We start from the raw sequence: 16,992 nt of genomic DNA on the forward strand, positions 1-16,992 counted from the left end.
CATGGGCATGAAGACTGTAACACAGAACTTTATCTTTCACGCAAACTTATATTATGTATATGTGTGTATGTCAAGTACGAGTTTGACCAGCTGTCTTTCACTGAGGTTATGCTTCAATGACTAGTCAACTTCTTGAGCACTTGCCACATGTAGAAGACTCTGATGAGAGCTATGATAATGTCAGTCATTGGATTACTTAGTTTGCTACTCTTTGATCAGGTGGGTTACTCTGCCTTAAGCTAGATTTCTAAGACATACTAATTCAGCACGCTGTGTGAGCCTTCCAGAACACCATTACATAAACACAGAACTATGTGGCATAGGCACATAGGAAATAATTATCAGGGATATTACACCTCATTGAATGGCTAAGTCACACCAAATCTATGCACTATACTATTTGTTAGAGCTCCTAAGAAGGTAGCTATACATCATTATCAAATTAATAAAAGGGCAAATTTTTCAGACCTTCGTTAGACTTCCAGTGATGTTATAAGCTCTCGCTTAGAGCTTTGCAAAACAATAATTAGCATTACTTCATGCCTTTGACATTTAAATGTCTCTTTTGTGTGTAGCAGCCCAGCAAGAGAATGTGAAATGGTTTTACTCAGAATCAGGTGACATGCATTCTCATACCATCACCGGAGAGGCAGGGGGATGCAGGCATGGAACTAAAGTTAATCTGGGAGTGGAAATATGGGGTGGGGTGGACTTCAACTCTGGGGAATCACCTCCTTGTAAAATAATTAAATACCTGTCAAATTACCAATTCTTACTATGGATAGATAGCATTTTAAAGAGAAAACCAACCTTTCCATTCATTTTGTTAGACTTTAACCAGAATTCTTTCAAGAGTGCAATAATAAAATTATAACTCCCCAAATAGTGTTATGTGAACATTTACTTTGAGGAGGACAAATAGCAGTCAGCTCAGTATGGCATTGATTCAAATGGCTGAGAGTTATTTATGTTAGTATTTTAGAATTAATTATAAAATATACATGGTCACCTGCAAGCTCTTGTTTGTTTTGTTCATCCTTCCAGATTGATTAGAGATGGCAGCATTGACCTGGTGATTAACCTCCCCAACAACAACACCAAGTTTATCCATGATAATTATGTGATTCGGAGGACAGCTGTTGACAGTGGTATTGCTCTCCTCACTAATTTCCAGGTATACCCTTTTCCTCAAATACAGGCTGCATGAGGAGTTTTATTTTTGTGCCTCCCTTAAGAGTGTTTATCGATCTCTCTCCTACCCTTCTTGTAACATTCAGAATGGAGAAGAATTTCTAAATAGAATCTAAAATAATGATGCAATTATGGTAGGTTGTGGCCTAACTGAGACAGCTGGTGATCAAGCAATTGAGATAATCAAAAGCCACGGATAGCCATAGCTCTCTCATTACTCATACAATTATCCTTTAAATAAGAAGTGTGGTGTGGCATGGAATCAAGATACAAACTTTTATTCCATTGTGTCTAAGTGAAAGCCACCCCATAAAAGCAACAGGTTAATGATTGAAGACCCAAGATATATGCAAGCCCTTGTTCAATTCACAGAAAATGATCACATGAGGCATGTTCAGTTCTGTGTGGACGTGACTCCTCAAGTTCTTTATTACAGAGAAACACTATTCTTTGAGGCTCATTATCTTTCTGCCCATCATATTTTTTTTTCCCCTGGGTCAGTTTCAATTCCTATTCAGGGGGTGAGGAGTGGGGAGGGTGGTGGGATAAACTCACTCATGGTGATGTCTGAAATATAGCAGAAAGTCCCCATTACATAAAAGAAAAAAATTTATTTCATCTCATGCCCCTTTAAAAATTGGGAGCAGAAACTGACTTTTCACTCCTGCTTCATTAAACATTCACTTTCATATCATCTGGGTTGCTAAGATTCCTACGCTTACGTTTTCAGGTGACCAAACTTTTCGCTGAAGCCATACAGAAATCTCGCACGGTGGACTCCAAGAGTCTTTTCCACTACAGGCAGTCCAGTGCTGGGAAAGGGGCATAGAGAAGTGGACGCCGGCTCCATCCCCAAACCAACTGCAGCCACATTTTATCCCGAGGAACTGATTCCCAACTTCCTTTCCCAGAGATGAATGTTGATACCAAACCTTATTTCAGTTTACTCATTTATGCCTTAATGTTCTTTCCTGTCACTATTAAATTGTCGTCAGCCTTGCATAGAGTCCTTCCTCAGTCACTTGTTCTTCGCGAGAATGCATCTCTCCGCTAGTGCCTTATTTCCGGTGGCCAAGCTTCCCCACGTGCTTACTTGCAGCTAACATTTTATGGTGCTGATGAATGATAATCAAGGTAGAAGAAGTTGCTGCTCTGTCTTCTGAACTCTTTCTATGTCAACTTCACAGACATTATTGTTGTTTATCAATAGCAGCTGCCACCTCAGGACCCTCTCACCAGGCACAATCCTCTAAAGCTTTGTTAAAATGAAGCCCGGATTTAATTTATGAAGCCCTTTATCATGATGTTTGTTTATTGCTCCTTTTTAATAATCATTCTATCTGGTTCATCCAGGAATATCATCCTTCCTTCCCACGGTACTGAATTTGAGAAGTGTGACAGAGGTCTTTAAGCAATAAATTTCTTTAAAAGACACTAGTTTGCAGTTTTGGGTTTTGGAGGATGTCAGCAAAGGGTAGATACCGCTGAGGTGGTTTTATTCCTGTTGTTCTTTCGAATTTTAACCTGAGCCAACTGTAATCTTCAGATTTATGCCATTTCCCTGCCCTCCCCACTTCCTGCCAATTTTGGATACACTTGGGTGTTACATTCATTCCCTTCAGATTATGGATTCTGATGATCTACTGAGGCCCACACTGCGCTGTGAGTTCCACACATTTTAGGCACAAGATCCCCTTCCCATCTGCATATAAGAAAAGCCCTTCCTTAAGGCAGCCTTTGTATCTTTAACCTTTTTGTGTTATTAATTGTGAACTTTTAAATAAAATACTGTTAAGAGGCAATGACATTGTACTCTTGCATTTATTTACTTATTTTATGTTGATGTATGTGATGAAACAGGGTTTGAGGCCAAATAATATCACTTTTTCTTTTTTCTGTACAACGAAATATAGAGTATGAACAAATAAATATCTATACAAATGAATATCTATACTAGTAATATGCTAATTAGACCGATAGACCAGGCGTCCTTCCAGACGTCCTTCCGGACAAAGCCATGATGGCGGGGGTGGAGCCACTAGGTGGTTAGGTGCAATCAGACAGGCAGGCAGAGTGGTTAGGGGTGATCAGGCCAGCAGTCAGAGGTGGTTAGGGGCGATCAGGCAGGCAGACAGGTGAGTGGTTAGGAGCCAGTGGTCCCGGGTTGTGAGAGGAATGTCCGACTGCCGGTTTAGGCCCAATCCCTGCAGGACATCCCCCAAGGGGTCTCAGATTGGAGAGGGTGCAGGTCAGGCTGAGGGAGCCCCCTTTCCCCATGCACAATTTTCATGTACCAGACCTCTGGTTAAAAATAATGAAGCCTAGGCTATTGCATCGTTTTTCTTGTCTCCCTCTGGTTTATAAGACTCATTAAAAATGTTAAAAGGAAATCTTTTGAGACAGCATGGATAGACCAGGAGAGCCTTATGCTAAGGGAAGTAAGCCAGTCAGAGAAAGACAAGTAAGATATGATCTCACTTATATGTGGAACCTAATGAACAAAACAAACTGACAAAACAGAAACAGAGGCATGGATGCATGGAACAGACTGACAGCTGCCAGAGTGAGGGGGTGGGGGATCTAGATGAAAGAAGGTGAAGGGATTGGCCAAAGAACATGTATGTATAACCCATAGACTCAGACAACAGTGTAGTGATGACTAGAGGGAAGGGGGACCAGGGGTGGGTGGAGGTGGGCAAAGAGGATGGAAAATGGGGACATCTATAATAGTGTCAACAATAAAGACAAAGACAAAAATTTTATTATGTGGTTATGTGATTATATACCACCTTTGATCCAAATCCTTGCAAATATGTAGTTACAATCACATGCGGACTAAAGGTTGCCACACACATAATAAACCGTTAAATAACTAGCCTGTTATGGAGAAAAGTACTTGGATCCAAACAGAGGATCATCCATATTGCCTGGTGGAGACAATACCAATTACCACGGTGATACCATATCCTAGAAATACCACCTGCAATGTGACTTTATGAAGGTCCTAAGATAATGATGACATAATAGCTTATATCCCTTCTGTCTCAGTCTGAAATCAAGGTTTTACTATTTAATATAGACCTACACAAAGGCTTTTCAAATTCAATTTCTCCTTCTCTCCCCTTTGCTATCACTGTGAGATCTTCATTACTTCTTCCCTGCAATACCAGAATAATGTATTCCTTGATCATCCATTCCTTTACCTGAAAATATTTAATATATTTCTGCATTGTTTAGTGTGGCTATCCCACAATCCCTCCTACTACTATTGTTCTCGGGCTTTTCTGATGGTATACTACTTGTCGCCATCTTACCACAGCACTACCATAACATGAGGAACACCTGTTATTCATCAGGCATGTCTAACTTAGCATGAAGTAACCCATTTAATCTTCAAAATATCCCTCTGAGTAGGTGCTGTCATATTCCATATTATAAATTAAGAAACTGAGGCATACACGACCAAGTCACACAAAATCAGTCTCATTTTTATGTCTTATATGCTAATGAAGATAGACATGTAAAAAAATCGTTCATTTCTCACAGTGAAGAAAATACTTAACTGGCTTGAAGAGATCAGGGAAAGGATTTTCTGCTGAAATGGACTACTGTGTTGTCTTGAACAGTCTGTCATAGTTCCTTGGGCAGATTAGAGGATAAGAGTATTCAGTTGAGGAAATGAGTAGTATGGCATGGTTGGATCTAAAGGTATGTGTGGAGAGAAAGTGCTTGGGGCAGGTGTTGAGACGGATTCTTAATTGTGCATGTTTAAACCACATGGGAGTTTTAAGACATTTTATTTGAAAATAATTTTGGACTTAAAAATGCAAAAATAAAAAAAATATAGTACAGCCTTTACCCAGACTTACCTATTGGTAACATTTTACTCTATTTGAGTTATTATTGTTTGTTCTATCTGTCATCTATCTCCCTACATCAGTGGTTCTCAACCTTGGCTGCACATTAGAATCACCTGGGAATCTTTTTAAAATCCTGATTTCTGGGCCTCATCCTCAGGAAATTCTGTTTCTTTGTTACTAAAGTTGTGTCCCAGCCCCATAACAAAGAAACAGAATTTCCAGAGGATGAGGCCCAGAAATCAGGATTTTAAAAAGATTCCCAGGTGCCCTAACAGGTTTGGCTCAGTGGATAGAGTGTCAGCCTGCGGACTCAAGGGTCCCAGGTTCGAATCTGGTCAAGGGCATGTACCTTGGAGGCAGGCACATCCCCAGTAGGGAGTGTGCAGGAGGCAGCTGATCGATGTTTCTCTCTCATCAATGTTTCTAACTCTCTATTTCTCTCCCTTCCTCTCTGTAAAAAATCAATAAAATAAAAAAAAAGATTCCCAGGTGATTCTAATATGCAACCAAGGTTGAGAACCACTGCTCTATCTAAACACGCAGAGGAGGAGGAAAAGTAAACTTTGACAAAAACTAAATGGGCTGCAGGTGAGCAATGTAGAAATGCCTCTCTTACGGTGAAACCAACAACTGCTTCCTGAAGGTCCCCAAAGTTTGAAGCAATACTTAATGTTTGCATTGTGGGGATTTAACAAAAGTTCTCAGTTTTTATATTAATTTGAACAGACTATTTGCAAAATATAGGAAAATAAGCAGAGTAACAATAATTAATCAAGCAGCATTTTTCCCCCTCTAAAGAAATCCTATGTTTGTTGCTGGAAAAAGAAAGGGTCTTTGGAAAACCAAAGACAAGATTTACTATCTCCGTGGTTCTGAAAATGGAATTATATTAATGTTTGGTTTTGTTATCTTCCCGTTTTCTAATGTTCAAAACCTTAAAAAGATTTAAAGAACAAGTAGCTAATGCACCGACGAGCTTTGGCTGGATGAGGGAAACGCAGGAAAGTGGAGGCACACTTGTATTCCGACTTGGCATGGCTTTGTCCTCTCGGAACATTTTTATTCTTCCGTATAAACAGGTTAACACGTTTTTAAATGTCTGGATCTGTTATATATCACAAGTGCAGACAACCTCAGGTCTATGTCTGTAGAGCTTGAGTAGAAAATCGAAGTCGCTTTTTCCACACTGAGAATTTAATAGCAGGCCAGGGGGACCGGCTCTGCTGGGTGGGGGAACAGGAGCTCGGCCAGCTTGTGAACTGAAGAGGAATAAAGAATGATCCATATATAGATTTAGGATTTTACGGCTTTGGAAAGGTAAGTAGACTGTTTTAACTGCACTTTTGTCAAACTTTCCTCTTAAATAGTATTCCCACTGGAAACTTTTGCAAACAGTACAACTGGAAACTTTAAAAACAGCTACAGCATTCGTTTATCTCAGCAGCTGCAGGTATTTGAACCTCAGCTTCTACAGTGTCCACAGCTTCTTGAACAATGAAAATGAAAATTATCAGAGAAACAAAGTGTGCTGACTTCAGCTAAGTGCTCTGTCATTGCACCCCAGTATTACCATTTGGCTGCCGGGGTGGCCCCCTGCAGGCCCAGGTGCCATAAATGCTCACACACACCCAATCAAACTCACAAAGACCTTTCATTACATATCATTGGAGGCACCCATAGCTTGGCAAGGACTAGCTGAACTTAATTTCTCCCCTTTTTTCTCTCAAGGGTCCTTTCACCATTGTTATATATAAAAATCCTCTCTTTCTTAATGATATTACCATGCTATTTTATAAGAAGATGCTGCAGTTGGCGAGTGGGAAGGTCCTGTGGCAGGAGGAAGAATGTGTGAGTGGCTCCCTGGGCTCTGTGAAAAATCGGTAGTAATTGTCCCTACTTCTCTTGTGCATAACGTAGGGTGCGAGGGTTCCAGAAAGAGAGTTTAAGTACCTACAGCTGCTGAGATCAATGTAGTAATGAGAGAGAGAAAAACCCTCAGCAAATCAAAATCAGCACTATTTGTGCATGCTTCTTGATGCTCAAAGATCATTTTTGTGTCTTTACAACTTTCATTTTTATAAAGGCCTTGTGTCCACAAGAACACTATTGATTGTTGACCAAAACAAAAATAGGCTTTTCTGGTAGCAAAGGTCCACTTTTCCTCCCCTGAAGCTGCGAGCCTAGCTAATTATTTCTTTAAGGTGTGACCTAAAAGAAACACACAAACCACAGAGAAGGGCTTTGTTCATCAAAGGAGAAAACACCACCAGTCTCACAAGATAGCGTAAGATGTTTGGGTCCCCAAATAACAGTTTCCCACACAAAGCTCAGTGATGTTTGCAGCCATAATGAAGACAAGCAAAACAGCAAAGTGGGAAAAGAGGAAAGAAGTAAAAAACCCCCAAAAACCTCAACATGCATTATAAAAGGAGAGAAATAACTTGATACATGTATGTATTTTATTGATAAAGATACATTTGAATATCCAGTGTCTACATGACTATATATATATATTTTTTTTTCTTCTAAATTTTAAGGGCATTGTGGAATGTCTTTTATGGCCTCTCTACTGCCTGCTGTTGGGAGACCTAGAAGGATAAAATATGGCAGGATTTCAGGGTCGTTAGCATAAGAGAAATATTCTACTAAATGTTTTCTATAATCTTTACAAATGTTCACAAAGAATGATGCAAATGAAATTTATATGGAATAACTTAATTTGACTGTAACATTTATTTTAATCTCGCCATTCAAGAGGATTTACATATAAATTCTTTAAAAAATGTTTTCTAATTAAATTGAACACATAGTGTCATATCCTTTGCCAGGTTTGATACACTTTCTTCCCCTCTCATAATTAAAATATATAGGGAGCTGCAGGGGAAAAATAGGGTGGCTGCAGTTAAAATGTGAGTAGCAGTTTTTAGAGATTTTTAAAACCATGAGGCGTAAGTATTTAATGTAAATGAGGCTCATACTTTATTCATTGTATCAGAATAAGATGAAGCATAACTGACTTGACTTTTCCAACATTGGGGCCTCCAGAGCAAAAAATTATCTTGTGCTGAATCTATCATTACATGCCTTGTGGTACTGTGTGGAGTCCTGTTTGCCTCAGAAGTAATTCACTAACTCTAGTGCCTGGTTCTGTTGAAATCTGTGGGTATGTGGGGCCTTGGGGATTTCTGAATGCAAACAGGTGGTATATTGTAGACTGACTCATCAGGGAATGGTCCCTGCCTTACCTTACTTGCATTTTGCTATGCTAACCTCCGTGAAGACTGGTTTCTAACAGATATTCTCAGAAATACATGAAACAACAGGTTCTTGGGTTACTGTACTCATACTAATAATGTCCATATGATGAAGCTGGTTTTCATCAATGATGCTTTTTTGTTGACTCATGAAGGTTACCCCACTATGTATACTTTCAGATTACTCCGCATCTCTTTTTCTCTAACCCAGAGCTGAGAGCCAATCATGAATTCTGGTGCTCATATAGGGACTAGTATATGGACGGTTCAGCCATATTTGTTATTGATTTTTGCATTCCTGGAATGTCATTATAGTAGATGTTCAAACCCAATGAATTTACACAGTTTTGATTTTTAAGAACTGATTGTGGTGAGAAGTGTTTGATCAGAATGACTATGTTCCTATCCTTAGTTGCAGGTTTCTATTTCCTCTCTTCATTACCGGGACCTTGATCCGGTTTACACTGGATCTCCAGTTTTAATTTTGCTCTTCATGTATTCAGGAGGCTGGGACAATCTGTAAAGGAAACACTGATAAACACTAATTTTCCAAAATCTTAAATCTACTTTCTCTCTGAGACTATCATAGATCAGTAGAACTATATCTTGGTTATTGTTTCAGTAATCTTATGAATGCTTGTGTATATCTCCTTGTCCATGATATTAAATAAGCATGTATTTATCAACCTCTGAAAGTTGTATTTTTATCTATTCCTTCATTTATTCTTTCTCCATTATCCATTATAGTTTCATCATGGCCACTTACCATTCCTTTTACTTCTCTTTAATTTCTTATTATAGAATATATCACACTAAATATGGGAATGCATTTTTGACAGAAAATAGACAATTTAAGAGTATGTAGTTTTTTGAATATAGTATCTCTGCATCACTTTTCTTTAACCCTTTTGCGCTTTAAATTTATTCACTAATTTCACAAACACATTTTGGGTAACTACTTTAAGTAAAATAAATCAGTTTTGAACTCATGAAACTTACATTTTAGTGGGGAATGCAGATAGTTTTTTAAAATTATGATAATAGAGCTTGATTGATGCTGTAGTCAAGGAAGTTTAGGAATTACATGAAGACATGCCAGGGCAGACTAGGGCAAGCTTCCACCGGAAGCAACATCTAAGCTGAAACCTGAGGGATAAGTAGAATTTGTCCAGGTGAAGAAGTTGCAGTGTGTTCTGCAATGTGCACACACAGTAGAAACAGGATGCATGAAGACCACGAGGCAGGGAAAACGAACTCTATTCGAAGAGTTGAAGGAAGCTGAGTGTGAATGGAGCATCAAGCCTATGGGGTGGATGGGTAGGTTAGGGAGATATTACACTAAATCGTAAAAGCCCCGTAAGCCGTGTTAAGGTGTGTGGACACTTTTTTAAGGATACATGGAAGCTGTTGAAGTGTTTTAAGGTAGGAGGTGATATAATTAGATTTGCATTTGGGGAAAATTTACTTTGACTGCAGAATGGAGAATGGATTGAATAACTGGGATTGGAGGCAGAAATAAACTAGTTAGGAGATATTGCAATATTACAATGATCCAGGGGAGGTGGGGAGCGAAGGGGAAGGGAATTAGATAATTGAAGAGAGAATTAAAGAGAGAGAATAGCATGATGTTTCTTGGTGCTAAATAACCAAGAAATTAGAGAAGATTTATGATTGAAAATGGTAAGTTTTGTGTTAGGCACATGAGTTTCAGGTGTCCATGAGAGGCAGAAGAAAAATGGTATATAGTTAGTGGAGCCAGTTTCTTGGGTTTGAATCCAGGCTCTGACATTCAGTAACTGTGAGCTTTTGAGTAGGTTATTTAAATTTTTCATACCTCTGTTTTCTCTGTAAAATGAGAACAATAATGCCTACTTTTGGGTTTTTGTGAAGGTTATTCAGAGAAAATGTAAATTAGGCTCCTGGAATAGTGCTGGGTACAGAGTAAGTGCTAAGCATTAGCCGTTATTGTTGTATTGTTATGATACACCTAAATAGAGATGTCCAGAAGGCGGTTGTATATCCATTTTTAAAGATTGGAAAGAGATCAGTTATCATTAAGTACATGTCTTACTGAATATCTTATATTCTGGGGAGGGGGCTGAGCCCTAAAGAAGGACATTCTAATAGTTATCATTGATCTAGTAGCAATGTTAAAGTGAAATTGATACAGTGTTAAAATGTTTAAAGATTCCTGAATAACATATATTCTAGGAAGACAAAATTGCAAATTATTATTTCTCTTAGTTGATATGTAAAAATATATTTTACCCACGTTATACTATTTGGACTAAGATAGCATGTTTTATGTTCTGTAACATTGGTTTAACCCAATTTAAAATAACTGCTATGTCTATCAGAAATGATATAATTAATTGAAAAAAACTATAGAATTATAATGGGTAATTCAGTTGCACAAATTTGAATTTCTGGAGTAGACTTAGGGACAGTTTGGCAGACAGTTCTCTGTATGATGGGATTGGACATTATACTTCTTCACACCATGACATGCTATGAGTTTCTGGGCAGTGTGGTTACTTTGATTTGAAGGGTTAGATTATGGTAGAGGTGGTTCTGAATGAGCCCAAATGTAATTTAGATTGTTATAGGAAGGAGTGATGGAACATTGTAGTTGGTAGTCCGACAGATATTTATTGGCATGGGTTAACTGGCAGGGCCACTATTATTTTAGGCTGACAAATAATAGTAATGTCATCAATAATAGTGAATCTATTTTGAGCAGTTACTCTGTATCCTGTGCTATGCTAGCAGTTAAATTATGTGATCTTATGTTAATGCTCACACCATTCCCAACTTACAGCATGGAGAGAGGTCAAGTGACTGCAGGGTCATACAGAGGTAAAGGGAGGGAGTATAAGAGAAGCAGGAGATCTCAGAGAAGGTGGAGCTTCAGAGGAGACCGTAAATAAGAGCAAGGTGGAGATCAAAGGAGTTGAGAGAGGAGGGCAGGGGGAATGGACAAACAGATAAAAGAAGAGTTGGACATTGTCTGAATACCTATTTGGTTACAAGAGGTGATTTTGGATCCTTGATGAAAACCTGAGTTATAGTCATAAGCTGGGAGCTGGTGGCTTTCAGTGGACCCAGACAATGCAGAAATCTGCCAGGACAACAGTCAGCTTGTATGGACTCATTCCTGAGTATGTTGGAGATGCGCTCTGAGGGGCCAGTTGTAGGGGAGCGTCAGTGCTTATTTAGCTTGATCCCTATAGGTAAGGCGAATCTGCTTATAATTGTGAAATGACCTGTTTAGGGCCTGGGAACTTCAGGATTATGTGATGATAGAATCAGAATGACAGGTTTGATTCCCTTGCGACAGAGCCAGATATCATACCCTCTGTGGTTATCCACTGCTGCGTAAAAACAAACAAACAAACAAACAAACAAACAAAAACCCCCAAAGCTTAAAACAACTATTGTATTATATCCCATAATTATGCTAAACAGACTTTGAACCAGACTTTGCTTTGTAATTCTTCTGCCTTTGTGACACTGGTTGAAATCCTTTTTTGAACTCAGCTGGTAGTTGGACTGATTTTGAAGGTCCAAGATGACATCACTCCTATGTGCAGTGTCTTGGGAAGGATGAGTGGAAGAATGAACCCCGCTGAGACTGTTGACCAGAGTGCCTACATTTGGCCTCTCCAGCATGGTGGTCTCAGGGCAGTTACACATCGTAAGTGGTAGTTGGCTTTCTCCAGAGTAGCATTTTGAAAGACCTAAGTGGAAGTTGCAAATCTTCTTATGACCTATCCTTGGGATTCCCAGAATGTCACTTCTATTTGCATTAAAATTGGTCAAAAACATCACTAAAGCCAGCTCAGATATGAGAGAGGAACTAAACTCCACCTCTCAATCAGAGGAGTAGCAAAGAATTTGTAGCCCTATTTAAGTAATAATGCTCCCTAACTTTAACTAGATAACTTGCAAATCATTTCAATCAGTCCAGAAGTCTGAGGACCTCTGTGCACAGTCACCATCACAGCCGTAAACGCCATTTACAGTGCAAATCTCATCAGCCGTGTATGAACAACATTTTCTTATTTGAAATACATCTCCCACAGCACAAAATAATATTTGCTGTTGAATGCTAGGTGGTACTTAAAGTCAACTGGGGTGAAGGTCTGTAATAATAGTAATTTTAACTGATTCAAGAGCAAATAAAAATCTTTGCTGGAAACCTATTTGGATGAGGTTTAGGAAAGAGATAGGAAGTTCTGAAGCAGTTGCATAGCTAGAACTAGGAGCAGACTGTGTATGTTTGGCAGTAACTGTTACTTTGGACATGATCTACCAAAGAGCCCCTATATAAACTTACGATATTGACCGTGGTGCTTTACAAAAGTAAGCACATGACAAACTTTAAAAAAGCAAGAGCACATGCATGTGTACATCCCTTTCTACCCTCTAGTCAAGTGCGAGTATTGGACTATAAGGATTAAAACCAGGGTTCTTGAGTTTAAAGTCTGACTCCATCACTGACTTGCTGCATGACTTTGGACAAATTGTCTAAACTCCTTGTGCTTTAGCTTCCTAATTGATAAAGAGGGGGCAGTAATAGTACCTGTTTTATGAACAGTGGTACAGGTAAATAAGATAACCCATGTAGACTGCTATAGAAAAGTACCTGGCACATAAGAAATTCAATAAATGTTAGTTCTTATAGTTACTTTTTAAGAATAAACTGCTGGTTTCTGGGGACAGCTTAATCCTTTGTGGGTAGAAGAGTCATCAAGTTTACAATGTCCTTGTTAATACACTTTCAAGGGATGAAGTTCTCATTCACAAACAACAGTTGACCTACTGTTGAATCTGACAAAATCAGAATGAATTTTGAAATCTTTTGCCCTGTTTGCACTCTCAAGCTCAGAGATTAAAAAAATTAAATGTAAAGACAAATATCCAGCTGTTCAGAGATAGAGGGAAATATTTTTAACAGATAATAAAGAAAGAAGGTCTCTAAGGTCCAGAGAATGCCAATTACATGAAGACATCCAAGAGTTTACTTCTTAATTAATAGTTTTTCAAAATACAGGGACTAAAGTGAAGTCAATGGATGTATTTGACATACCACCACAAGGCAATGTTATACCAAGTCTACTTAACTAAAAATAAAATTATATTTAAAAAAATCGTCTGTTGGAAAAATAGCCTCAACAAATTTAACTCACTAGCTACAATCAAGAAAAAGCCTATTAAGCATGATTGGGGAGTTCTTCACTTTTAAGAATCCATAATTAAGTTTTATTGTCTTGTAAGTGATTTGGATTAATTACATCCATAATAGACTGATGCTCATTCCCCACTTTAAGGGAGGAGATAGCAGCTTCATGGAACCGAGTCATTTATTGCCGTCCTCAAGCATTTTGTTTCCTGCCAAGGCAAATCTGCTGTGAAGCTCCAGCTTCTCTTAGGATTTACTGAAAAGTGACAGGTGTTGATACACTGGTATCTTTCTCAACAGATCCGAGTGAGCTAAACAAAATGACTTCTCTACCCATTTAGGCAGAAAAATACATGGGGACACCAGCTAATGAGGGAATGTAGAGTTAGCTGGACTCAAAGCCTTCCAAGCTGTTGGCAGCTGGAATCAAAAAAGGAATCATACAGACAGTTGCTCATGTTTATTGCTGAACACGAAATTAGAAAGATGCTTCATCTTCCCCACAGGTGCAAGAACATATAGTTATTAATTACAGCAAAACACATTTATTGACAACCTCAAGCCTACAAAATCTCACACTCAGCAAATGGCTTTCAAAGTTCATCCAAAAAGCACTTTAGAATCAATACAAAAGCATTGCAAAGTTGATGAATTGTTGTCTAGTAAAATTCTGTATCCTGAAAGCGTGGCATAGACTGTCTCTTAATATTTATGGAGTTGAACATCATCAATACTTTCTTTGTTCTTGTAGTAAACCTATTAGACAACAAATTTCCTAAAGTCCCATTGCTTTTGTAGGTATGATTCCAGAATATTAGGAACTGGTTTGTTTTTTAGAAGTTTTAAAAACAATATTACCCCTTCATTGAGCAGTTTGTTCATTCATTAATTTAATAAAGGTCTATGGAATACCCATATGTGCCAGGTACTTTGGAGAACATATATACATATATAGGGACTTACGATATCCATTCCATGAAACAACTAGAGCATACTATAAGACAGCATTTGATCAAATGCTGAATTGTAACCAGTGGACTTTAAGAGCTACTTTAGTTAAAGGATTTGCAGGGGAGAGGAGCCTGAGGTAGGCTGTCTACAGACATCAAATGGACATACATATTTTATATATGTGTTCTTTTTTATCTGACTTGTCTCATTCTAAAAAGGATTTGAGAAAACTTACAGAAATACATACAGTGCAATGTGTTAAGATAAAATAAAGAGATGGGTAAAAATGATACTACGCAATAATTCTAAGACTGCATTCAGGACTCCAGATGCGCACCCTAAATTTCTTTTTCATTTTTGGAGGAGGATCTCAGATTTGGTTCTGTGTTTGTCAGCCAGGGATAGAAGTAAGATAGGATACAAGTGATATATGATCCCAAGTCAAAGCACACAAGTTATTAATTGATCTTGTATGTAAGTATGCAAGATAAATATCCCCTATAAATCCTTCAGAGGAATACTGAGAGATATAATGAATTAAATCCTCCAAATTTTATTATAATATAAAAGCTAGTTTTTATGGCTGCTATCCCTCAATGTAGGTCACTACTCTGATAATCTAGCTTTATTTATTTATTTAAGAAATATTTAGCCCTAGCTGGTTTGGCTCAGTGGATAGAGCGTTGGCCTGAAGACTGAAGGGTCCCAGTAAGGGATGTGCTGGAGGCAGCTGATCGGTGTTTCTCCCTCATCGATGTTTCTAACTCTCTATCCCTCTCCCTTCCTCTCTGTAAAAAATCAATAAAATATATTTTAAAACAAAAGAAATATTTAAAATATTTATGGAGCACTTACTCCATGTGGGACACTGTTCTAGACACTGAGATAGACTGGTAAACGAGATGGATAAGGTTTCACAGATGACATACCACTTGGAATATAGGTGACCAACGGACAAATCACTAAACTAATTTTAATAGTGATAAATATTATGAAAATGATACAACATGTTTAATTGATGGAGAGTAACTAAGAGATTGAAAAAGGCCTCTTTGAAAGACGATAATTGAGGCACACTTAAATGATGAGAAGAACCCAGTCATGACACATTCAGGAGGAAAGCTATTACAGCATAGACAACAACAGTTGCAAAGTTCCAGAGTGGAAAACCAATCTTGGTGAGTTGGAGAGATAACGAGAAATGTGGTCTGGGTGAACCACAGTGAATGAGAGAAGGAGGCAAACTAATTTACGGAAAGACATGCAGATTTTATCCTAAGGACAATGGGAAACAGGTTATATGATTTGGCATATCTAGAAAAATATGTAATTGAAATCATCTTTGAGTTTTATTTATCATCCAACAATTGTAAAGAATTGAACATCAAATGACTTGAAAATATTTTCTCTGGCAAAACTTGTAAGTCAGAAATTCAGTAAAGGTCAGGGCTGTTCCTCACTTCTAATGGCTAACTGAGTTTAGGTAGAATATCTGACAAGCCATATGATGCCAAAGCAATTTAGTGTCAGGCCCATTCCAACAAATGAGTGAAGAGGCACTCAAGTTTCCAAAATTGTATGTCAGAGAACTCTATAACATGGTTATAATAATTGGAGTCTGAAAAAGAGTCAAAGCAGATGTTCCCAATTGTTCATGATAGTCATAAACATATCAATAAGGCAACAGCAGAATGCCTAATATTAATCAAAGACAGCTCCTGGTACACCTCCAAGATAAACTGGTTACAAAAATATACCCCTAGGTAACTAAATGAATTGACCTATGCTATAAAGTTGTTAACTATAAGCCAATTAAGCTTTGGAAGTCTGCCAAATGATTATTAAAGCTTTTGAGTAGGTGTTATTAAGCCACACTTTTTGACAGTAATTAGGTGACAGGTTCAGTTATCCACTGAGGCAACTCTTAGTTGATGACAATAAAACACATGGTCAGCATATACAGACATTCTTTCCTCCACCCCCACCCCACCCTTTTTGGTCTTAGGATAGAGAGAAAACTGAGTTTTCTCACCAATCAACCAATAAACAAAAACTGCTTTCCATAACCTGGGTTGTCTGGCCTTCTTGATAGAAAGGGCTGCCTTGGGAATAAGAGTTGGATAATTATTCCAGGCTAGCTAAAGGTTTTCAGCATATAAGGAGATTCAAGCGATAGACAGCCTCACCAAACTAGCCTTGAGGAAGTTCAGGACAGGCAACAATAAAATTTTTTATTATATCCGAAGAACAATGGAAAGATATCATGATTTAAAAAAAAATGATTGCTTTACTTTTAGGGTCAGTAATTTATGCACATGATGCAAAATACAAAATGTAAGCAGAGCACATGATGAAAAAGTATGTCATCCTCCAAAAACTGTCCCCCAGGATAGTCGTTTCAATTCTCCAGATCAGCTATTCTTATGAAAATATTCAGAGGTACACAAATATACCACAACACACTTTTTAAACACCAGCTCAAGCATACTGTTTTACTCCTTGCTTTTTTTTTCATTTAAGAATATATGTTATTTTTGCTGCATCTTCTGCAAGG

The 16,992-nt window shown here is 38.1% G+C and overlaps 1 protein-coding gene across 1 annotated transcript in view; it reads left to right on the top strand.

Annotated features, from left to right (window-relative positions):
- CPS1 (carbamoyl-phosphate synthase 1) overlaps positions 1–2,993 on the top strand; it is a 113,502-nt gene extending 110,509 nt beyond the window's left edge. The window contains exons 37-38 of the mRNA XM_036320019.1: positions 1,045–1,174; positions 1,922–2,993. Of these exons, the coding sequence (XP_036175912.1) occupies positions 1,045–1,174; positions 1,922–2,020 (229 nt within the window). The 3' untranslated portion in view covers positions 2,021–2,993. The remainder of the gene's footprint in view (positions 1–1,044; positions 1,175–1,921) is intronic.
- Positions 2,994–16,992: the final 13,999 nt, after the last annotated feature.

This window comes from Myotis myotis, unplaced genomic scaffold (assembly GCF_014108235.1).
Source record: "Myotis myotis isolate mMyoMyo1 unplaced genomic scaffold, mMyoMyo1.p scaffold_m19_p_8, whole genome shotgun sequence".
In the NCBI taxonomy this organism is placed as follows: domain Eukaryota; kingdom Metazoa; phylum Chordata; class Mammalia; order Chiroptera; family Vespertilionidae; genus Myotis; species Myotis myotis.